Source organism: Schistosoma haematobium, chromosome ZW, assembly GCF_000699445.3.
Source record: "Schistosoma haematobium chromosome ZW, whole genome shotgun sequence".
Lineage (NCBI taxonomy): Eukaryota > Metazoa > Platyhelminthes > Trematoda > Strigeidida > Schistosomatidae > Schistosoma > Schistosoma haematobium.
This window is the reverse complement of record NC_067195.1, coordinates 24,772,709-24,797,111: the sequence shown is the minus strand read 5'-3', so window position 1 is coordinate 24,797,111 and position 24,403 is coordinate 24,772,709. Positions and strand designations below refer to the sequence as shown.

The following is a 24,403-nucleotide window of genomic DNA, read 5'->3' as shown; positions in this document are numbered from 1 at the left end:
GTTTCAGGGTTTTGCCAATCTTGTTAAAATACTATGCACTTGAATGGAGCAAAGCATATGCCATACCTATGGACACTGACTGCCAACTGGCTAAGTGCGGATTGTATGGCTAGGGTATCTTCACACATTGAGACAAAATCATCCACATACTCAAGATCAAAAAGTCTCCTGGTAACAGATCCTACACCACCATAACTTACATCTATAAGAGCTGTTTCCAGAACATATTTGAAGAGGAATGGCGAGATTGAACAACCCTACTGGCCCCCACTTCTTCAATTGAACAATGGAGAGAGGTGTTTATATGCCCTCACTTTGCCTGAGTTGTTATTATATAGGACTTTCAAGATGATAATAAACTCCCTACACATTCTTCTTCAATGGACAATTCCAGAGAATAGTACTGTCCAACAAATCGAAGGCGGCTCTGATATCAAGAATTACAATTATTGTTGACCTGCAATAAATATGACAGTGTTTTAGTATTTGGCAGAGGGTGATGGTAGCATCAGTACATCCTTGACCAGAACGAAGACTAGCCTGCTCCTCGCGAGTCAACCTTTCCCGGGTTTCAAACAATCTGCGAAGCATGACGGTAGCCAATAATTTGAACGCGATCGGAACTAGACTCTTTTTAAAGAAAGGAAAAACTATCGTCTCATTACAGGACATTGAAACACTAATTACCAAACCTTTACAAACAACCCAGCCTGTTTCATGTTCAGGTCTTCACCATCCTTAAAAAGGGTCTGAGACATGTCATGTGAGCTTGATGACTTGTGGCGCCTTAAGATTTTCAGTTCCTTGCGCACTTGCGCCACTTTGGAGCGATGAGTTGACATTGGCCAGGGAGAATATAATAATCTGACCGATGTGTCTGGAGCAACAGGGTCATCTAAATTGTTCCTTGAAAAACTGATCGTCGTCCAAGACATCGGTAGATGTTATTGATTGGCATCCTGTCAGCTTCGCAGACTGTTTCACTCACACCAAACTTCTTGCGTCTACTGACTCAAATGAGTTGATAGGGCTTTCTGCAGTTACCAGAAGCTACTGCTTTTTCTAACTCGGTCGCACGTTCCGATCATCAGGCTTTCGGTCCTTACGCAAATTTTGCACTATTTCATTACGTAACAATTTTCGTTCATAGTCAAACTGTCGGTCGCTCGGAGTAGACCGACTTGCCTAAATAAGTTGTAAGGAGCCTGTTGAAACTCAGCGCTTGTAAGTGGGACGTTTCGCGAAGCGGCAAACAACTTTACTCGCCTTTTCCGTGGCGTCAAGCAATTGTAGCCAATGCTCATCTATGCTTTCATCTAATCTATAATTTAAATTGACATACATAGTGTGGCACCTACTAAATCCTATTTCTACCCATTTTTCGTCAATCCACATGTCTAATTCTTCTCTTTTTTTCTTGATGACTTTCAGTTTTTATACAATTTATTCAGAAAAATGTAGCTGATACATCACCTCACCAACTAGATAGCTGTCTGAAGACTTTATTTCATCTATTAAACAATTGGAAGTTAGCATTGCAAAAGGTAAGTTGTATCTTGGTTTGACTTCACATCCGAAACCCTTTCTCTGAGCTTGTCACTAGTAATCAGTTATTATTATTGTTATTATTGGTGCCATTTATACTCTATATTTTCCATCACAAGCTGACCCTAATGTCCTTACTACGTAGTTTTCTTGACTGAAAAATAATTATGATCTCGCTGTATATTAAATTAAACGAAACAATTGCCCAAATTGATTTTTCGGTTTTCATCATAAAGCACCTGAGTGTAAATTTTTAAATTCAATATTACGTTTCGGAGACTTTCTACCCAATTGCTTCTGTTTGGTAGCTTACTCTTATATTATTCGTGACTTTAACTACTGAGAAACGTGAATCATTCGTAGTTACCAATAAAATTTCAAATTTCTCAAATTATCTATAGTCACTGAATTTTATTTTATTTTTGCATTTTAGGATGGAGCCGTAACACCTAATATGGCTGAAAAATCAGCTTTATATGAAGCTGAAGGATTTGCTTTGGTTATGTTGTGCAGTTGTCGTTTAATTACTAGACGTTTATCTGTTCATATTCTCAGGAAATGTCGAGCTTTATCAAATTTAATCCAATCCGCTACTTATGATCAAACGTTAAAAAATCCAAATGATTCACGGGAATTGTGTTGTATAGATATTTTAGACCGTTCAGTGCCAATTATTTTGAAATATCTTTTACCTATATTACCTTTAAGCGAAAGAGTAAGATAATAGTCTATTCGTTAATATTTTAAAAGTAAACTATTCTACTTTAGAAAAGTTTCACATACTCTTTAATTGATTGTCAGTTGTCTATTTGTAATTATTTTTGTATGTACGAAATTTACTTGTATAGTTTTTCGCGGTCGAAAAACTTACTACTAGTATTAGGATAGAATCTTATTCCTCTGGAGATATACTATAGTTTTTTGTGTATGATGTCTAATACGCCAGAGAATAAATAAATTTTTGCAAGTGTATCAGCTGTAGTTTAAATTACTTGCAGTCTAGGTCTAAATTTTCCAAACAAGAAAACAACTGCGAAATCTGTGCTAAGTAATAGACGAAATAGACTAGCATTTAATTTAGAGTCCCCGGCATACTAAAAAGTAACATATAAGGATGTCTGATAAGTATTTAGTAAATTACATTTCTCAAATTCATTAAAGGAACACTTAATGGTTACTATATGTGCCCGATTAACTATTGAAAAAGAGAAATTGTATTATTGGACAGCTGGTTTGATCTATATTCATTGTAAGGAGTTGTATCCTACTATTGGAGAGCTTATGTATATATAACACTGGTTATACTAATTTCTTGTTTGTTTTTATAAATTTCAGTCCGCTTTGTCTTCCGTGTCTAACATGGATTTTTCTGTCTTCACGGAGCGCTCTCATCCTGTTTGGTTTAGTGGTAGTACACTGCCTGTGTATTCACCTGTGGTTTTACCAGCTAATTATTTGAATAACACTCAATACTCTGGTTTAATGTCTAACAATGACGTGCAACAAAGTGAAGAAGTCCGATTTAATGGTTTATCAAATCTTCACGATCTTAACAAATTAAACAATTGTAATAATAATAACAACAATTGTAATACTAATAATAATCCAACTGTAGGAAATCCAGTGACCGGCAACACAAATGAGAAATCTAAACCCGATGAATCTGTTGTACAGGAATCATTTACAAAAATCGGTAAGCACTGACTATTATTTTCAATCAAAGTTTGTTTCTGTTCACTGATTTACTGCATTATAAACATAAATTGATTACCAGCTGATTTTCTAACTATCCATAACAGATAAATGTTGATTATTTTGTGTACAATCTTCTGAGTTTGATGTTTTAGTACATATTTTCTCTTTAGGAACATCTAACATTGTTATTATCAGAAGATAATAAAGTTACTCACCTCGTATTGCTACTTAAGACTAAATGAATCCATAAATGACCTTCAATATTATCGTGTATACGAAACTATTTATTGCCTTTGATTCAGCTGCTGAACAAATAGTAGTACATTTCATGATGTCGGGGCTAATTTGTGGAGAAAACAGCATTTTAATGATATATCTAATATGTTTAGATAAATGGTTTGTATTTGTTTCATCAATGTTTTTTAGAACTTTTTAAAAGTACAAACTGTTGAATGGTATTCTACTTTTGTGAATTGCTGTGTTCTTTTTGTGATGACTACCCTACCACTAGTAATCTAGTATCACTAATAGATATTTCATTCTTGCAACAATTCTGTTGCGTCAGGATGTCGAATTTGTCCCAATCTTCATCTACCTCATTTATTAACCGGATTAACTGAAGGTTAGTCTTTTTTTGGGTTTTGGTACTCGTGGATTGCAATTTTGACCTTCACTGTAAAGTGAAAAGGAAGCGAAATTTATAACAATGATAGTGTCGTGTCTAACAGCTAACTTGAAGCTGTGTAACTCATAAACTGAAATGCTTGATATGTAAGCCGTTCTCACTTTTCTTGTTTTAATTTTATTCTCTATGAATTGTGGTGAACATTTCAGATATGAGTTGTTATGCTTAACATCTCAGTAAATGTAAACTATAGAGATGACTGAGAGTTTGTAAAATCTCTTGGAAGTTTCGACAATTCAATAGTATTCGTACTTCTTTTCTATATTTACTTTTACTTGATCTTGTTCCTTGTTCGTTTCCATCTTCTATACTTTTTTCCATATCTCACAAATTCATTCATATTTTTCCCAGCAATACAATGCTCTTTTTACTGATGAATGATTTATTGTGCATAGGGTTTAAGTTTTACTGTTGTTGAATATGTCAACAATAATTATAACGCTACTAATTCTAAAACGTTGAAGAATGGTACATCGGCCTCACATGATCATTATATATTTAAATATCACGTTCCTCGGCTAGGCAAGGGTATGTTAAGGTCAATTAAAAATTCTTATACTTGCTCATCTAATTGATACGTAGTATCAAGTAGACATAAATAAGGGCTTTCAAGTCCTTCATAGGATCCCATTAAATTACCCGCCTGGTTTACGAACACGTCTTTTAAATATAGCTAAAGTAATCGGCATCCACTTTAAGAAGCCCGACTCATATGTCAATGAGAAATTTGTTAAATTTGGCTATCACAATAGCCAACATTATAGTATATTAATAATAAGTTATTACTTTCTCGTTTCCCATTATCTTTCGCAAAAATAATTTCTGTTCGCCTCCTGTTTTTGGATAACAGTAACGTTTTTTTAAGCTTACGTTACTGTTATTAATTTTCGACTCGTCATAAATTTGTCAATTCTCTTATATCATGCAGTTTATGAATTCTTTGACTACATATTCCAATTCATTCTTTTATTACTCAAGACATTTAAGTACTCATCACTTCAAACCATCTTTTAATCACTGTGCTGTTTTTGAATTCAAAATACGAAATTTAGCGAAAAGATCTATTTTCAGAGAATTTATTGTCGAGTAATACTTTTGAATTTGTAATATTATTGTCTAACAGACCATCATTTGCTTGGTATTGATTTCATTGTTATTGTTAGACGTATATTTCAGTGTAGAACCAGTTGTATACTTTTTTGATAGTAGTGTTGAAAAATTTTCAGTGTTTAGATTCATATCAAGGACGTGTTTTAGATTTAATTATTTTAAAAAGAACTCTAGTTTACTGAGGGAATTGTTTGTCTATCATATAGAAGATATTTTTCAGAAATTATTACATACACATCTACATAGTTGATAAATTATCACTCACTGCTTTTTTTATCTTTATAAAAAAAGCGATACATAGAAAATCAGGTAATAATTACTTTGTGTTTTAGTTGTTTTTATAATTCATGTTATGTGTGCATTATAAATTATTGTGTGGATATGCAGCTTTTTGGTGAGTTTGTTATTATCTAGACTTTATGTTATAGTAAGTGATTCGTGTTCATATTTATTTTATTTGAACACATAAATATTGGTACAAGAGGGCACCAAATATATATGCGCCACACAAAACAATGAGAATTCTAAGGGAAAAAAAGGTAAGGAGCGTAAAAAATAACAATAACGAACAAATTATTGTAAGGTAGTGTAGTAGTAATAAAAAAATAATAATAGTAATGGGGGAAACAGAAAGATAAAATCAGAAGAAATCTTTCAGTTAGGAAAGAAACAACCATTTTTTATGAAGAAAGTAAAAGACGGTTACAGCAGGATCGCCGCTGGCTTCTATTCTGAGCCATATCTGATAACGTCTCTAGCCACTGTGTTGCACTATCTCTCGGACCCCAGCAAGGGAGTCGTGAAGGACCAACAGAAGCCAGTCCTTTGCAGCTTTCTTTCATACCACGACACCATGTCACACTGACCACCTCTCCGCTTTTTCCAATCAGTCCCAGAGTCGACAAATAATGCACGACGTGGAATTCTCTGAGACGACATTCGTAGAACATGTCCAAGTCACCGAAGTCGGTGTTTCAAGATGGTGACACCAATTACATTATCATCTCTGTTCCAGAAAACACGATGCCAAACCTCTGCATTACTAACATGGTGTTGCCACTGGATGTCAGCAATCCTTCGGAGACAGCGATGATCGAACACAGAGAGTCGTCTAACATCCTCAACTCGGAGAGGCTAGGTTTCACAAGCATAGAGCAAAACTGCTCTCACCGACGCGTTGTAGATCCGACCGTTTACAGCCAGACTAACATCACGAAGGCGTCGAAGATGGTCTAGATTGGTATAAGCCGCTCTGTCTATCACTATACGTGTATTGATCTCATCAGTCAGGCCACCACCAGTATATACGCAGCTATCGGATACACAAACGTTTCGACTACTTCTATCTGCTCACCATCCAGGGTGAGTACAAGATTAGAATCCTGCCAGTCTTGTAGAAGTACTTTGCACTTCGAAGGTGCTAAGCACATACCGTACCTACGGACATTGATTGCCAACTGATTAAGTGTGGCCTTTGCATTATCGCACGGTAAGACAATATCATCCACATACTCAAGGTGGAGAAGTCTTTCTCCAGGCAACAGATCCACACCGCCATTACTTACATCCATCATAGCTGTTTCTAGAATGTCATCGATGGCAAAGTTGAAGAGGAATGGTGAGATTGGGCAACCCTGTCTAACCCCAGTGATTGAATAGAACAATGGAGAAAAATGATTGTATGCCCTCACTCTGCCTGAGGTGTTTGTATATAGGGCCTTTAGGATGTTAATAAACTTCTTAGGCACACCCTTTTTCAATAGACAATCCCAGAGAACATTCCTGCCCAACGAATCGAAGACAGCCCTAATGTCAAGAAACTACGATTGTTGGCCTTTGATAAGCATGACGGTGTTCTAACATTTGGCGGAGATTGAAGATATGATCAATACATCCTCGACAAGAACGAAAACCAGCCAACTCCTCGCGAGTCAATTTTTCTCGGGTTTTGACCAACGTGCGAAGTATGACGGAAGCCAATAGCTTGGACTCAATCGGAAGTAGACTTATCCCCCGATAGTTGTTACGGGAACGACGTGAACCCTTTTTAAAGATAGGGACAACTATCGACTCATTCCATGACGTTGGTACACTCCCGAGCTCCCAAACCTTTGTAAACAACGTCGTCAGTTCCATAGTCAGAAAGTCACCACCATCTTTAAAAAGGGCCGAAGGTAAGTCATCTGGACCCGGTGATTTGTAGCACTTCAAGAGTTGGAGTTCCTTGCGGACTTCCGCCTCATTTGGTGGTTCAGTCGTCACCGGCCATGGAGGGCAGGACAGTCTGACCGATGTTGCCGAAGCAGCAGGCCAGTTGAACTGCCCTTCGAAAAATTCTGCCCATCGTCCAAGACGTCGATGGATGTTAGTGATTGGCGTTCCGTCATCCTCGCAGATTGTTTCACTCACACCAGACTTCTTGCTGCCAGTGGCTCGGATGAGTTGGAAGAGCCTCCGGTAATTACCACATGCAGCTGCTGCTTTCAGCTCATTAGCACGCTCCGACCACCAGGCTTCTCGGTCCTTACGCAAGCTTTGCCCAATTTCATTACGTAACATCCTTCGTTTGTGGTCAAACTCACGGTCACCCAGAGTAGACCGACGGGCTTCGATGTGTTGTAAGGAACCTGAAGAAACCCAGTGCTTATTATAAGCGGGACGTTTCGCGAACCCACAAGTGACTGTACCCGCCATTTTCATGGCGTCATGCAATTGCAACCAATGCTCATCGATATTTTTCGGTGGAATGGTAGCTAGTCTAGAAGCTAGCTCGGTTTGATACTTACTTGCAACAAAAGTTGCAACCAACTTGCTGACATCAATCCTGTGGTGTTGGTCACTTTGTTGGCCAGGTGGCACATCGGCGATGACTGTGCCGAAAGTTAGTGCTGGCCAGAAACAGGTTGTGGTCTGTGCACAGTTGCAGTAGACGGTCCCCGTTATCTGTCCTGCGACCAACAAGTCCCCATCGGCCACTTAAACGACTCTCTTTTGTGCTTAGACGCCCGACCTGAGCATTCAAGTCTCCGGCTAGTACTACAATATCTGTCGAACACAATTTTTGGAGAACAGTTAGCAGCTGGTGGTAGAATTCATCCTTGATTGCATCCGGGCTGCAATCTGTCGGAGCATAAGCGGAGATGACGAAAAGACATCGTTTCTGACACCGATTTCTACTAACTTTGATGGAACTTTCTAATCTAACAGCACATAACCGACTGCTAATGGGGATCCGATCGATTAGTGCTGTCTCAGCTCTAGCGCTTAGTGCGACACCAACGCCAGCAAGACTAGACCAAGATGTCACAGGGTCCCCGGATAAGTGCACGTAAAACAAGCTTTTTGAAGCGACATATGGAGAACGAATTTGTAGTACTTCACCGGAGTCTTAAATACAGGTCTCGGATAGACAACAAACGTCGATATTATGACTTTCCAAAGACATATCCAGCCCTATCTGTTGTCCGACCTGCATAAGTGTGCGAACGTTGAAGGCAGCCAGTTTGAATGGTGCACGTGGTTTCAGAAAAACTGCTTCAGTATTCGTATTTGGTGGTAGCATACAATTTTCAACCAGGCAGTGATTCGAGAACGTTTAGATAGAACCGAGTTTCCACCATAAGCGAGCTGCTGTATAAGTCGAAAAATAAGGATACACAGAGTGGAAATAAAAGAGAGTGAATAAATTACGTAAATAATAATAATAATAATGTGAATCGTTTGATTGTTAATCGAAGTAAGACAAGTATTTTCCATAAATATCGACATTTTATCATATTTGTGTGTGGGCTGTGATACTTCTTGGGTGCCCAGACCGAAGCAGTTGGTTTTCTTAGGGGGCCATACCTCGAGCCTTTGACCTAAAGGTCTGACCCACAAAGCAGTGAAGCATCGTGAGAAGATGCAGTCCCATGGTTGCCGGTGACCGAAAATTGGTTCATACGCCATTTGTTCCCTCAGGATACTGGAGCCCATGTGCACCATTGATTTGGTTTGGGATCCGGTTAAAGCGCCGGACATTCGCTTTTCGTCCTCTCATTTTCGTAAACAACGCCCCCGCCACAAGAAGGCAGTGAGTAGGACTTCCCTGGCAGAGGCTATATACGCGTGGCCGTGTGAGAGCATTTCGAGAGGGAGGGCGGGCCCACCCCACTCTCAGCCATATCAGGGCATATAGCTTCTGAGTGTCATGGTCCATTCGTCGTGGGAGGAGTATATTGAAATCGTTATTACCAACAAGTTATAGTATAAGACTATTTAATTTTCTTCAAGAGAAGATCACTTCAACCAGTTGTTATACAATGCATCTTTAGAATATCTATGCAAAATGGTTTTGAATTTTATTTTATATGCAGTCGTATTTCTCTGTAAGAAATAGTATTAGTTTATATAAAAAAATACTATTGCGAATGCTCATTTAATCTGCATTCAATATTCATATTTGAAAATAAAAATGGTGTACAGTGCAAAATAATTTGAAAACGAACGAAACGGATTAGTTGGAGTATCTGAGAGCTAGATAATATATATTTCAGTACATTTCCCACCACTGTTCTTCAGAAATACACATGAAGTGTAAAGTAACTTTTGACTTCAATATGGAATCGAGTTGTTGGCGACTATAGTATAGTTTGTGCATTTGTTTTACGAGAAATACTACAATTGGTTACCGAAGACTGACAGGTTATACCTACTTCTACTTTCTAATTTACACCACAGAGGTTTAGAAATTAGCGATGTTCTACTCATAGAACCGTCTTCAAATGGTAAATTTTAGTGTAAACATCTTGTTACTCATTGGCTTGATAACACTACTGAACTTCCAAAATATATTTTTATACTACAGTTATAAGCTACAAACCAGGATTTGATTAAATCCTTTCTCAGTAATAACTAAAATTCCGTAATTATCTATCGTTCGATTAACTGTCAGTATGTACTACCTAGACAGAACTGGGTCCTAATGATTGTTTCTGGATTTACTGACACTATCACTGATCGCATGAAACACGTCATAGTTTTACCTAAATCTTAAAAAAGATGTATATTATATCTGAAGTGTTGGAAACTTATATTTGTCTATCTTGTTTATGTATGAGGTTTCCAATCCTTTTTTGGACCAATCAGCACTTTTGATTATGTGTGGATTTCTGGTATAAACTTATACAAGTTTTATTGTCTTTCAAACAAAGAAAAAACCATAAGATTATTGAAGTTTTACTCAATCGAGCGAATTTCAAAATCTAATCTCTAAATCAAACTTCACTTCCAAATAATTCATCTAAATATCTTGACATCATATTTACATTTTCATGAAAGTAATTCTTTTAAAATAGCTTCTTTATTCGCATTATTTTATTCGAAAAATGATTACAAAAATTAGAACAACTTTTATAAGTTAACAATATTGTTTTCAATTAGATCAAGCCTTATACTAATATGCATTAATATTTATATGCACGGATATTAAAATTATCAAACCAATCAAGGCAGTCAATAACAAAAATGAGATAGACTGCGTAACTAAACACAATAAGTAAAAAGTCCAGATTGATGGTGTGATCACGGGTGTACTGAGATCGATAAGAATAATAAAAGCGTGAGTAAATATTTCCAAATAGGAAGTTGAACAGAATGTTGAAAAAAAATAGATATTAGAATAATCATCAATGTAAATGTTTAAAATTGCTCGATAAGAGATGTTCAAATAATTAGATAATGAGGAATATATGAAAATACATGAAATATATGAAACAAATAAACAAAGGATATAGAAAATGCTAATGATAATTCTTAGTAAAACTGTTTTTTAAGCCTTTTTTAGAACACATGGGGAGATGTACTTTTAGCAGCCCGTGAGATCTGTCTCCATTTAGAGCGTACGAATGTTTGTTATCGTCTTTTCTCGTAGGTCATCGTCGACTTGAATCGCGTTATCCAATAACGGAATTAAATAAGTCGAATAACGAGAATTGACTTGAGAATACATATATTTCGTACATGAAGCGAATGAAGCACAGCAAAGCAAAAATCACACGTATGGAAGATGGCTGGGAAGCCAACTCCATTTTAGTCAAGTATTATTCCATATTTATAGTCAGACAAAATAAGCTACAGACATACAATGAGTCATGGGACATGAAGTGTACACACATATACGCTCATGTGAAAACAGTCAAGGCTAATAAGCGAATAATTGACAAGGTCAATGTATGGCTCAAGTAAAATGAATAGAATGGGATGTCCGAAAGCTCGAATAAGGTATATGGGCTTGGCATAATAACTGACACTACATACTACTTCGTTGACGCACTAACTAACTTGATTGGTTATATATTTTTTAATATATGCATATAAATGTTACGGTATATTAGTGTGGAGCTCATTGGAGGATCTCACTGAAAACAGTATAATTTTCATGATGAGAATTTTTAAAATTTTAATAGGGTTATGTTTCAGAGTGATTTTGACAGATCATCCGTCAATCTGCTCGCTTTGAATCCTCAGGGCTTTATCATCAAGCGATAGTATCCTTGTTTCCTTATTGTTCTAAATTTTATCGTGATTTGTTAATGAAGCCTGACATTTTTTATGGCTGTTTAATTATTTTATCACGTTATTTCCATTTTTAAATCATATTTAAATATGATAACCTCTTACGGGTGTTTGCTGGTGAATGTAACTAACAATTAATATTGTTCACCGATGAGCAAAAGGGTATCTGATTTTCTATCATGTATCGATTGTTTGACCGAATTAAGGTCAGCCCTCCTTCTTTTGAGAGGTCTTTTTTATCAGATTTTTTTGGCACATGGTGAAAATCATTGTCTATTACATGGCAGTTAAGTGGTGAACCAAAAGCTAATCCGTCTCTTTAGATGTTTTAACACCAAAGTTTCATGTATGCTAAAAAACTTTCCGTTGAATGCACATTTTTTGACCAGTTGGATACCAGATGGATTTTCTTCTGAATCAATCTTTTTGGGGTTGTTTTATATATATATATATATAAGGTATTTTGTGAATTCGGTTTTTAAACGTTGTGTTTACTGTCTGAATGTTTTACAAGAAATAAGGTATCAGGACATTCATTTTCATCATTTGAAATTGTTAAGCAGTATGATAATCCATGAAGCTTGAGGTTTATTTGATAGTGAGGATTTCAGTTACATAGGAGATAATCGGTTATAGAAAAACAGTTCTCAACACGGTCTGAACAAATCTTACTTCATCTTGTTTTCAGGCTACGCAAAATATTCTCACTCTGAACTTCATGAATCAAATAGGTTTCAAGTAACTTATGCTACTAAGCTTTCTGGATTCAGTCGGGGTCATATAACACAGTTGCTTTTAATGACTAGGGGTACTAAGAGAAACAGGATGTTTTTTTTTTCTCTCCAATTTTTCATAAAAAATGCCTCCACTTTGAAAAATTCATTCTAAACGGATTGTGTTATGTGTGTAGAACTTATTAGACTAAATAAGTCATAAAAATTTGAGCGAGGTAAATTCAGTTGTTTTAGCTGTCAGTTACCTCCGGAAAAGCGGTATACTATTTTTCCCATTTTCAGTGGAAACTTAATGGAAGAATGTTCGTGATTCAACTATGATGTACATGATAATTTTATATAGTACATTTCAGATGACGTTAGTGTTCCTCTGCAAACTTTTGTGATTATTGAAACTGTTAAGATAAATTTTCCCAGTTTAATTTGTTTAAGACCAATAATTTTAATCATATACTTGGATTTTCTTTCGCTTTATTTGACTACTCTAGTCAGACCGCAAGTTTCTGGGTTATTCATACCTTCGAAATCTTTTGATTTCCGTAATATACAAACTTCGAAGTCGTATTTATCTACAACACCTGTTCATCGAAGAGCATCTCAGTATAATCAACAAATTCAGCATACTCAACAAGCTTACATTATGCAGCCTGCACAAGAACGTGTAGCTGTCACAGATGTATGGGCTACTTGTCTTTCTATTGTATTCAACTCATCTAATTTGCCCACAAGTTGTCCCATGGCCATCAAATCTGCTTGGTCAATATTGTTTCAACGAATAAGTACTATTTTTCCTCTAATTGACCCGAGGCAAGTCCCTTTACTTACTTTTTTCATGTCCATTAAATCGAAGCTAGTCATTTAGTTTAGTCTATTTTCTTTTTATATTTCTGTTTTCGTTAAGGTTTGTCTTTATAAAAAGAGAAATGAAGTTGTTCCCGACGTAACGTTACTCAATCAACAATTATTTGCTAACCGAAAACATTATCTCAGTACTATACGACATGGTGCTATTTTTCGAGTTATTCTTTTTAGGAATTTTTCTCTGTGTACTTACGCGTTATAAAGGCTTTTTCACTTTTTAATACTGTACTTGGTATATATTCTACAGATATATATTTACTGAAAGCCCACTTATTATATTTCACTTCTACCGTTGTCCAAAAATATTCGAACAGCTTTGTCTTCAGACTTACATAAACAGTCGTTGTATTGTGAACCTATTTTTATAACAAATTTGCTGTCATGAAAGATTCTAACCTTATAGGTACTGATACCGTTTTATTTTTTAATTTTAAAGATCATTTCTCGTGTAGACGGTAATTGTTCATAAATATTTTAGCGCACAAATGGCTGAAAATCGAGCATCCTCGTTACTCCGAACTGGAAGTAAGAAACCTGCAAATGAACGTGAACAGTTCATTCCTCTTTGGCATAATTATGTCGTTGTTGGATGTTGTATAGCTCCGAGCTCTACTGGTTTACGGATTTCGAAATCTCCAGATACGCGCTATCAGCCTGGGTTCCATCTACAAAAGCATTCACTTGACTTTTCAACAAAAGGGGATTCTAATGAGTAAGCTAATGTTTTTTTTCTAATATATTGGTATTCCTTTTCAATAAATCTTATGAATGCTTTGTTGAGTGGAAAATAAACGTCATCCAGACTTGCCGATTCTAGGTATTCAAAGACTATTCGTTCAAATGTTTCTACAACTTATTGTAAATAACTTGTTAATTTAAAAATGGAACAACTTATTTTGTTTCGTTTTCCTACATTGCATTGATACTTTTTGGTAATAACTGAATTCACTTAAGTACTAAAGTATCTTTTTCTGACCCTTTGATTTTGAAAAAGCTCTTAAAAGCTAGTTGAATAGTCTTATCAGTTTGTTTCGATTGATTCATCATTGTCAATATCATCACATACTTTTATGTGTTTCACTTAACTACCACACGTATCGTCCATTTTTCCTTCTATTTTTACTTCTACTTCCACTTTTTTATTAGCTATGCAGCAAGTTTTGTCTATAAACATTCACATCAGTCTTTTAATTATTTGAAACAGGAAAATTCCCTACATCAGATCGATAGGTTCTTCAAAACCAGTACCAAGTTATCTATCATAACTCACTTATACAGTTTTTTTCTTTGAAAAATATTGCTTAAAATCAAGTATTTTTGTAGCTTAAATAGTTAATTTTGTTTGCTGAGATTAATTTAATCGTAACATATTGAATTTAGTATCTTTTTGAGTTATTGACCATAATATCGGTAACAATTTATATTTTCAATTGATTTAAATATTACAGCTATAATTATTAACTCGTGCGTTATGTTTTTTCTTAAAAAATGGAGTATTTTTGTCTATTGATAAACTATTATTCCTAATATATGTCTTTCTGTTTGACAGATAGCTATAAATTCTATCACGGACTTGAACAGATTCTGAACTGAATATCTTGTAATTTTCATATGCGATAGTATTCACATTTGAATTAGAGCCATTCAACTGGTCGTAAAGGACTTAGGTCCTGATGCATATGCATGGCTCTGCACATTGCGCATCGTCATAGTGAAAGGAAATTAATAATATATAAAATGAACGAGTAGTAACAAACTGTGCATGGTGGAATATTGTACTAATACAATAAATTGTGGGGATTAAACATATGGAACATTGATGAGTTCAATGTTTGATGGGAAAATTATGAATGTGTCTGTTCGACTTCAGTTGCTTCTTGCCTCTGTTACCTAAGTTCTTTATCCATGAACTACCATTATCTCATGGATCCTAACTGAGGAATATTTACCTTTCGATACAGCTCCGATCATCAGCCTGTTCGCTTCAAGCTTTTTCCTGCCTATCGTTTTATCAGGAAGTATCGAGAAAAACTGATTCTGAGTCCCCGTGACAATGTTTGGAAATGCTTCTTTTATAGAATATTCATAGCCTCATAGCTGTATCGGATTATCCGTCTAATACTAGATAACCTTAATATTACTTACCTAGGGGTGTATAATATTTCGAAAGTGTCTTTCTGTGATTGGATTTTCGCAACCTACTCATGCTGTTCATCTTCATAGGATGTTTCACATTCATAAAGTAATATTTATTTGACTATTTACTCAGTAAATAATCGTTTTGTTTTTTTATTCAAGTATTCTGAACTGTATGTTATTACTTTCAGTTGTGACAACAATCGATCTCCTACTCAATCAGACGAAGTGGTAAATCAAACGACTGATTTGAATGCTAACTCATCGTCTAATCGTTCAGCTGTATCTAATTCTCCATGCATTAATTGGTCTAATTCGCCAGATTTAAAGTATTCAACATCATTTGGAAAAGTGAACGCTAGAGATTTGGTCAAGTTGCTAGTACCTTTGCTTAGATGTGAACAACCGGAAATAAGAGATTCAGCTATTGGTGGTCTTGGTCGGATAAATCCGGCTGCTTTCAGGTAATTTTCACATCATTCATTATTAAATGATGCACAATGTGAGTTTGTTTACTATTCTTACTCCCTGAATTATGCTAATTGTTGAACTTACTGGATTGTTTGTTTATTACTGATTAAACTCTCAAGTTCAGTTTTCATTTACCCAATGCAGTAACGTTAATCTATAGGAATGAATTAAAATTAATTATCGATTTACTGCGTATTGACATATTCAAGGTTAACCCTAAAGCATTGTTTGTTGGTCCTGTGAGTTCATTTCATGACGAAACAGTGGTAGGGAATCAACACCTAGCAATATACCGAACGGATCCAACTGAAGTTTTGTAGAGAACAAACCTTGTTATGATGAGGTTTTTCCAATAATTGGATTGCATTAACTGACCATCAATTCTAAAATTTAAACCATCTTTTATCTAATTATCATTTTCTCTGAAGAAGCGGCTTACAATGAGTCACGAAACGTCAGAAAATGTAAAAATTTAATTTTTCTGCTCATTGGGATATTACAATCATATTGTTTCTGTGAATTTCCTTTGTTGTTTTTGCCAATGATTATTCTAAATTATGTGTCATTCACTTGCATATTTTATTGTGAGAATTAAGAATTACCATTGTTTCATTATCATTATCATTGCTACATTTTTACATCGAATTTGCGATTCGGCAATAGTTTTAAGCTGTTTGAATTAATTGGTGTTTTTGTGTATTTCGAATAATCTATTGTGGATCAGACCCTCAGGTCGAAGGCTCGGGGTGTGACCCTCTAAGGAGACCAACTGTTTCGGTTTGGGCACCCGGGCAGTATCACAGCCCTCACACATATCGAATGAGATTTGTGTGGCGCATATGTATTTGGTGCCTCTTTGTACCAATATCTATGTGTTGAAATAAATAAATAATTTATTCATCGTGGTGTGTACGTTTTTTGACTAAATGATTTTAGAGATGTCCTTGAAGACTTGCAACCGTTGCTAAAAGAATCTTTCGATCGAAAACAAGAGAATTTACGCCGCCGACGTCGACGTGATGGTTTACGATCTGCTTTAGTTAAAACTCTTTCTCTTATGGCACAGACTGGTGTATTTGCATATCCGTGAGTAATTCATCATCTAAAGTTATACTATAGTTTTATTTTCAATTTAGTAAATTTCCAGTGAAATAGTTGGACTAATGGCCTAACAGCGATAACAATAATGATAATAATGATGCTAATTTTCATCACATTTTGACATTCTATCCGACCTCATTAATTACACATTCGAAACTAGATACTGTAATTTTGTGATCGATAAATTGCTAGTGGGATTGCTTCGTAATATTGGATAACCATCCATTCTACTGATAACATTTCTCACCTGAAACCTTGCGAATTTCATATCGAAGCTTATTACTTGATTATCATTTATTTATTACTCAATGAATTAGTTCCGATAGATTGAAAACAGTATTCATTTTGGGTGAACCTTTCATTTACTTAATTGCAAAATTGATTATTATCAAGATATTATGCTTTTCTGGCAGTCTTTTGAATATTTATTGACGTGGTTCCGTGGGTTCACTACTTTCGTCTTTTTGAACGAACTGTTTGGATAGATTCATCTCATATCAAGATGCTGTGATAAGCTTGATCGTCAGAATGTTTGACATAGAATTGGAAAGTCTATTGATTTACAACTGCTTATGGATTATTTTATTTTCGATAATCTATTGTTTTTTTGTTTCTGTGTAGCGAATCAAATATAGTCACACCTCAAGGGTCTTTAATTTGTCAGCTTCTTGATTACATGGATGGAATGAGAGGTTATTTAGAATCAGTTTCAGACCAGTTATTAAGTCCAATCAATTATACACATCAATTATCTACATCGTTAAATCTCTTAGTTTCTATACCGTCTGGTTCTACTTCTCAACAAGTTACTACAGTTGGAAGTATTTCAAGCAATCATCAAGTGGGTGGATCTATTAGCACTAATTCTGTAATTGCTTCTTTATCTACTCCTACAACTACTGGACCTTCATTAACTAGTTATTCATCGGAATTTTATCTATTGGGTGAAATTCGCTTACATTTTTGTATTTTTATTAAAGAGCTAATTCGACGTTTACCAAGTAAGCAGTTGTTTTATAGAGTAAAAAAAGCTTTCATTAATAAATATATATAGTGATTTATACATTTATATTAGACTGTATGTTGGATATATGAAATTACTAGTCTAGCATTTCATTTTATATGAACTTTCCTCAAGGCGTGGATGAATATCTTCATAAAAAAGAAAACATTTGATGTAAAATTATATTTATAAAACTATATCAACAATTGTAATGAGGCTGTTCCAAAGTTTCTCTGTACAATATGTTACAAGCTTCTTTATGAAGATAATGAAAAACGAGACTTTGAAAGGTCGGTAAGGTCAGAAACGTTTTTACACTGAATGATTCTTTAGTTATGTTCGGATATTGATTTTTAAAAATGGTAACTGTGACTCACTTGATAGAAATTGTAAGGAAAAGGAAATCACTATTCTCCAAATAATTATATCACCTGTGATGAGTTAGCTCCTATTCTTTTTGGATTCATCATGGATATATGAATCTTCATCGACTGATGTAACTGGAGTTCATAACGTCTAATCAACCACCGTCCACCTCAACTGATGATGTTTCCTAGTATAGGAGTAAGTTGGAAGAAAGTTCGTGGTCGCTAAATTAAGATGTAAAGTTGGTCTTTGAAATCATTAACTGTTCGACGGAAAGGTATCGTTGGATGCAAACTGTCTGGTTAATGTCCGTTCAATAGCCACGATCATCAGTTTTAGAATTTTGTGATTTGATTCAGAATCGGTAACATTGAGGTTGATACATTTACTCTTTATCTCATTCTATATTTTGAGTCCCAGTATTCCTTCTTCCATACCTTCTGGCTTTTTGAACCGTATTTTCTTTGTTTAATCTTGGTGTTTAGGATTCCGTATGATTGTCAAGTTTTTATTTTTCTAATAAGAGGTTACTTTTCATAACTGTTCTGTTCAAATGATCGTAGTAATCATATTTAAATATTTATTCTTCATAGTTATTTCTTTTGTATTTTTCATTCATATTTTTAATTCAAATTTTTACTCCCTACTTCTTTCTATCATGTAGAACAGAATCGTACAACTTTATTGCCTCCAACATTAAGGCATCAATTATTCATTTTGTTGTCTCATTGGAGTGCTCATTTTGATCATATCATGGGAACGTAGTAAGTTTGTTTCTGTTTCCCATTTATCCTTCAATGAAATGCATTTTCTTTTTAATATATATATGCAATAGGGACAATCTATTGGATTGTCAGTTTGAACTCAGCTTCTTTGATTTAGACAACTCGGTAATATCTGCAAGTTTTCCATTGCCTATATTTCACTCTCAACATAGTACATGGATTTACAGTTGGTTATTAGATCAGGTTTTAAATAATTGTTTAACAGATATGTAAATAGACACCTTTTTCACTTATTGGCATGCATTTGAAAAAGAAATTCTTCGGAGGATTAACAGATTTTTTTGCTAAAATATGCAATTCTTTATTATTGTCTTGACTACAACTAAAAGTACACTATGTTAGTCCTAGGAACTAACATTTTAAAATAATCTTTTTGGCAAACTTTTATTTAAACATCAGTAAAATATTTAGTAATGCCACGTTATATCGGAGTGCGAGTCAAGACTTGGGTTCTAACAATTGAAATCTTACAGTCGTATAGATATCTAGTCACCTTTCTCTTCATTTATACTTCCAGACACATTTTCAGTCCATCTACTCATATCAAATTATTTTTCAGTCTACTGAGGCAGTTTAATAAATCTTTAAAAGATTTTATGCTATGAATAGCTTTTCTTTTGAATGTTAGCACCTGTTATCAGTTTATCTGACAGTTGGTGTAAGTGATTTATAGTGCTGTATTGCTGATCAGCATGAGCAATATATGTATGTAAACTTTGCCAGTTACTGTTTTATTTTTTAAACTATAGTATCATCTAGAGTATCAGATGTAATATGAACGATTTTCTCAGTGTATTTGAGAGGTTTTGCAGATAGGAGATTTTACAATAATTTTGAACTTACGTAGATCTATAAATAGGTTTCTTTTTGCTGCTTGTTTTAAATGATGTAAAATATAAGTTGTTCACTTCGAATATTTTATAATAGTGTCACCACATAACCTCATTAATCTAAGTGCGAATATTTATTCACACTTTAGGTTTCTCTCTGAATCTTTCTCAGTCATAAATAGTATAACGGAAAATTTATCATCGCTTATAAAATCCTTATTATTAAATTCGTCAAAGATTTTCGGAGATGAATTTTTTGGATAATCACAGTTGTCGCCATTATCATGCGTGAAAACTGTTTCTACTTCAACAGCTTACCTTTTATTCAGTGAAATAATAAAGGATATAAGTCATACATTTTTAATTCTACACCAAAGCTCACAGCTAAGTTTCTTGATTTTGACTGGTTCGGACCTTTACTATGCTTTCATCGATTATCACTCAGTTGTTCTCCCAATAGCCATAGTTCTGAATCATCATTTTCTAAGATGAATTTCATTAGACTTCTTTAAAATCAACATGACGTTCATGTTATTAGCAGTGTTTAAGATTCATTTATTCAAAATAGTTAGTCCCTTTGGTTAATCTGGATAATGAAATGAGAAGTTTACCAGAACTACGTGATATATTAGCGTTACATATTTCGAACAATTTAATCGCATATTTACTTGTCAAGGGATTTATGTATTATCTTTATTTTTTCGTATATAAATGCTTTAACAGGTTAATGTTTAATCCGATTCTAAGAGACTTCATCTTCTCCTTATATTATCATATGTTTGTCTCAACAGTTTTTGGAATAAATATTTTGATGTTCAGATTTCAATTTAATATATACCTATTGACCAAATGTTTGCTTATTTTTAGCTTAGGGTCTGAAGGCCCGGTGCTTACTGAATCTTATTCTTTTGATTCAAATGAAAATATGGTCGGACAATCGTCTAGTCTAAATGGGATAGTTGGTTTTTCTCCATCAAATGAAATGCCTCACGGAATTGTTGGGATTCACCATCAGTTATCTAGTGATAATTTCCTACAACCTCTCAATAGCCTGGGTGTTAACAGTGCTCCATCTTCTGGTTCTATTGAATGCAATGGTAATATGAGTGTTTCATCAACCCAAACCACTCAGAGTCCTACAATTCAACAGAAAACCTGTGAAAGCGAACAAATTGATATGAGTGAATATGTGGAATATTGTTTATGGATTGATTTAATTTGGTTGTCAAATCAAGCTATGGCAGCTTTGGTATGTTGTGGGCCAATATTTGATCGTTCTGCCTTGCTACCGCAAGACAGTGGAAAATTAAACCAGATAATCCTAGGTGTGGGTTCAGATGCATCATCTGTTTCTGGTCCAGAACGTTTGAATAGTGGTTCAGGTTCAAATGTTCGCACTCCTAGTTCTGGATATGTGCTTCGTTGGATTTCTGGACTTCTCGTTGCACGTGATACTGCTCTCAGTTCAAGTCCGTGGCTATGGTTTTGTCCCATTACAGGACGCGGTCTTTTGCATAGTACTTTAACTCTTGGAGGCGCATCATTGTGTGGCAATAGTCATACACGTTCTCGCATGATAGCAGCTGGTGGTGGTCGTCGATTAGATTCTGTATGTTGTATTCTTTGATACTGTCAATCAGACTTTTTCGTATTGATTTTCTTACATAGGCTGAGAATGAGGAATTCCTGTTACACATATGTGTGGGACGTTTCTAACACAAAACGTTAATTTTCCATCTATTTGAAACAGTACTTTCCAAAGCCCCTTACGGGTCACTAACTTTGAGAGTTAATCACTGAAGTCTGGTGAAAAGTCGCAACTATTGGAGTTAAGCCTTGTTTTTTGTAAGATGCATATCACCAGCGACAATAGTTAATGGTTGTACAGTATCACGAATAGCTTGGATATAAAAACGTAAATCTTTGTACGCCAAATTAATCTGTTGAAGATTAAGTCCTGATTGAAAAATATTGGGTTCGATTCCTGGTGGGGCCGTGGGTACACAGCGATAGGAGGCGTATACTAGGACGAGGCAACTATTAATTAATTCCTGGTTTTAAATGACTTTATGACTATAGTCATTCTGTGTTTTAAAACTGAAGTATGCAATAATCTCCATCATTCCCTTCGTGAGGCTTGTTTAGTTTAGTTAAGGTGAATTATAAAACACATTCATATTAGAATCCAAAACTGGAATTTATGATGGTCCCTTCTAGGTGACCTGAAAATTGATCTAGGGAAACTATATATTTATTAGGATCTCATTTCACGTGAATTATTTCGCCTCATAAGTAGGAAAATATTAGCATGAGGTAGTTTGTTTCTGTAGTCAGATATTTTTATTTCTATTCAAATTAGCTTTAAAATTAATTTAATAAAGGAACTTTGATAAGTATTTGGGTTGAAATTAATTAAGATACATGTTGGGTCTATCAAATTCGTAGTTTTCTTAGTCGGAAACTAGATAGCGGTAGGTGCTTTTGCACTGAATACCTTTAATTTTCTATATTTTGTTTCAGCTACTTCGACAACTAGGTGAAGAAACTTTAGTCCTTATGTTAGATTTCAATTCTGACAATACCGGTCTCTTCAACTGGGTAATTGATCAGTGTTATACTGCATCAAATATATCATTGTCTACAGCATGTTTTGAATGCATTTGCCTCATAATGAGTAATATGTAAGTAATTATTCTTATTCATCTGTTTGATTGATCATATTATGTGATATATATATGCATATGCATGTAATGCAGAAGTGATAATTACTTAATACTCAGTAGTAACGTGTCTCATTCACTAGTCAATTTTCAATCCTAATTTGTCTTCTTCAGGATGAAAGTATATTTCCATCAAATATCGATAGGCTAGATAGCTCAGTTCTATATCTTTGTAGTTTGTTTCCTATGAATAGACGTGGTCACTTAGTTACCTACTAATGCGTGTTAACCCTACCACCTACCAGAATTTTCCATCGAACTCTGTCCTGGACAATCCTTTCAAGTTGTTTCCAGTTGCTATTCATCCTTTTGATATCTGCTTCCAATTCACGATGCCGTGTGTTCTTTGGCCTTCCTCTTTCCTGTTTCCCTTCAGGATTCCAAGTTATCACTTGCCTCGTGATGATTTCCGCAATGTATGTCCTATCCAGCTCCAGCGTTTTTTAATTTCCTTTTCAGTTGCAAGCTTATTTGTTCTTTTCCACAGTAGGTTGTTGCTGATGGTATCCGGCTGATGGACGTTAAGTATCTTATGTAGACAATTGTTTGTAAATACTTTTACTAGTTCTCCACATTTCAGCTCCTTACAGTAGAACTGTCTTGACGTTCGTATTGAAGATCCTGGCTTTGTTGTTGGCTTGCAGACAGTCGTTTTGAGTTCCATATGTTCTTCAAATATAAAATTGCTGTCCTTGCTTTGCCAATCCTTACCTTTACATCTGCATCCGATCCTCCTTGTTCATCGAAGATGCTAACCAGGTACGTGAAAGATTTCAAAGTTTCTCAATCAAGTGTGATTGAGTTGGTGTTCTTTGTGTTGTATTTGAGGATCTTGCTTTTTCCTTGTATGTTGAGGCTTATTGATGCAGAGGCTTCTACCACATTAGTCTTCCACACCAACAGCACCTCTTTCGAGTCGAATCTTTTCTGTCCACCTTGAACACAGTGGGTTTCATTTATTCCATAAGCCGCCATGTTGTATCTTCTCATTTCCGTAGCTGTTTGACTCATCCTCCTGATCTCCCACATTATCTGGACACTCCAAGTACCTATATTAATTGTTGCTCAGTTTGTTAGAAGGGATATCGGCCTCGTGACTTTTGAATAATCTCGGTTTTCACTATGAGCTGTCATATTCTTCTAATCGAAGATCCTTCAACTACCAGGGCAGAGTTTAAGTGGCTAAAAAGGTTTAGTCTGGTTGACGTTTTTTAGCATGGTTGTTTTCTACGAGATGGGGTTTCTGACCCCAACCCTCTTCTTTTATTTGGGACCGGCGGCAACCCTAGAAGAGCTACAAATGGAGTCATCCGTGATCACTAGGATATCTTGTGGATTGTAGATGCTTTGAATTATTATTTTCAATTTATTGTTGGTTTGTCATTCATTATTTGATGTTTTTATTTTCAGTTGTCAATTGTTTTTGTAAATATTCTCTTTTTTTCCACAAAGGCCGAATTTCGCTTGTGATTTTATTGCTATGATCACTTTATGCTTCGTTTTTATTGATCATCCTTCAAGATTTCTCTCTGACAGAGCTTTCTATTTACTACGAATTCTTTACCAGCGTTTTATCATAGAAGTATGTCAATTTTAATTCTGCTTTACATCAGTTATTTATTCACCATAATTTTATTCTTAAATAGACTTATGAATTCAGATTAATCCTTCGATTGACCTTCTCGATTTTAAAAATAGGGTATTTCAGGTAATCAAAATTTTATTTCATATGAAAAAATAAGTAAATAACAGTTAGATTTACAGAACAAAATGAATCTGTTTCACGGCTTTCTATCATCTATAAAC

General features: G+C 35.0%; 1 protein-coding gene across 1 annotated transcript in view; it reads left to right on the top strand.

Moving 5' to 3' along the window:
* Positions 1-8,323: 8,323 nt before the first annotated feature.
* The window catches only part of MS3_00003094 (uncharacterized protein), a 60,095-nt gene continuing 44,015 nt past the window's right edge, over positions 8,324-24,403 (top strand). The window contains exons 1-9 of the mRNA XM_051210792.1: positions 8,324-13,131; positions 13,622-13,897; positions 15,513-15,785; positions 16,729-16,878; positions 17,515-17,894; positions 18,927-19,026; positions 20,745-21,486; positions 22,398-22,558; positions 24,050-24,179. Of these exons, the coding sequence (XP_051070812.1) occupies positions 13,671-13,897; positions 15,513-15,785; positions 16,729-16,878; positions 17,515-17,894; positions 18,927-19,026; positions 20,745-21,486; positions 22,398-22,558; positions 24,050-24,179 (2,163 nt within the window). The 5' untranslated portion in view covers positions 8,324-13,131; positions 13,622-13,670. The remainder of the gene's footprint in view (positions 13,132-13,621; positions 13,898-15,512; positions 15,786-16,728; positions 16,879-17,514; positions 17,895-18,926; positions 19,027-20,744; positions 21,487-22,397; positions 22,559-24,049; positions 24,180-24,403) is intronic.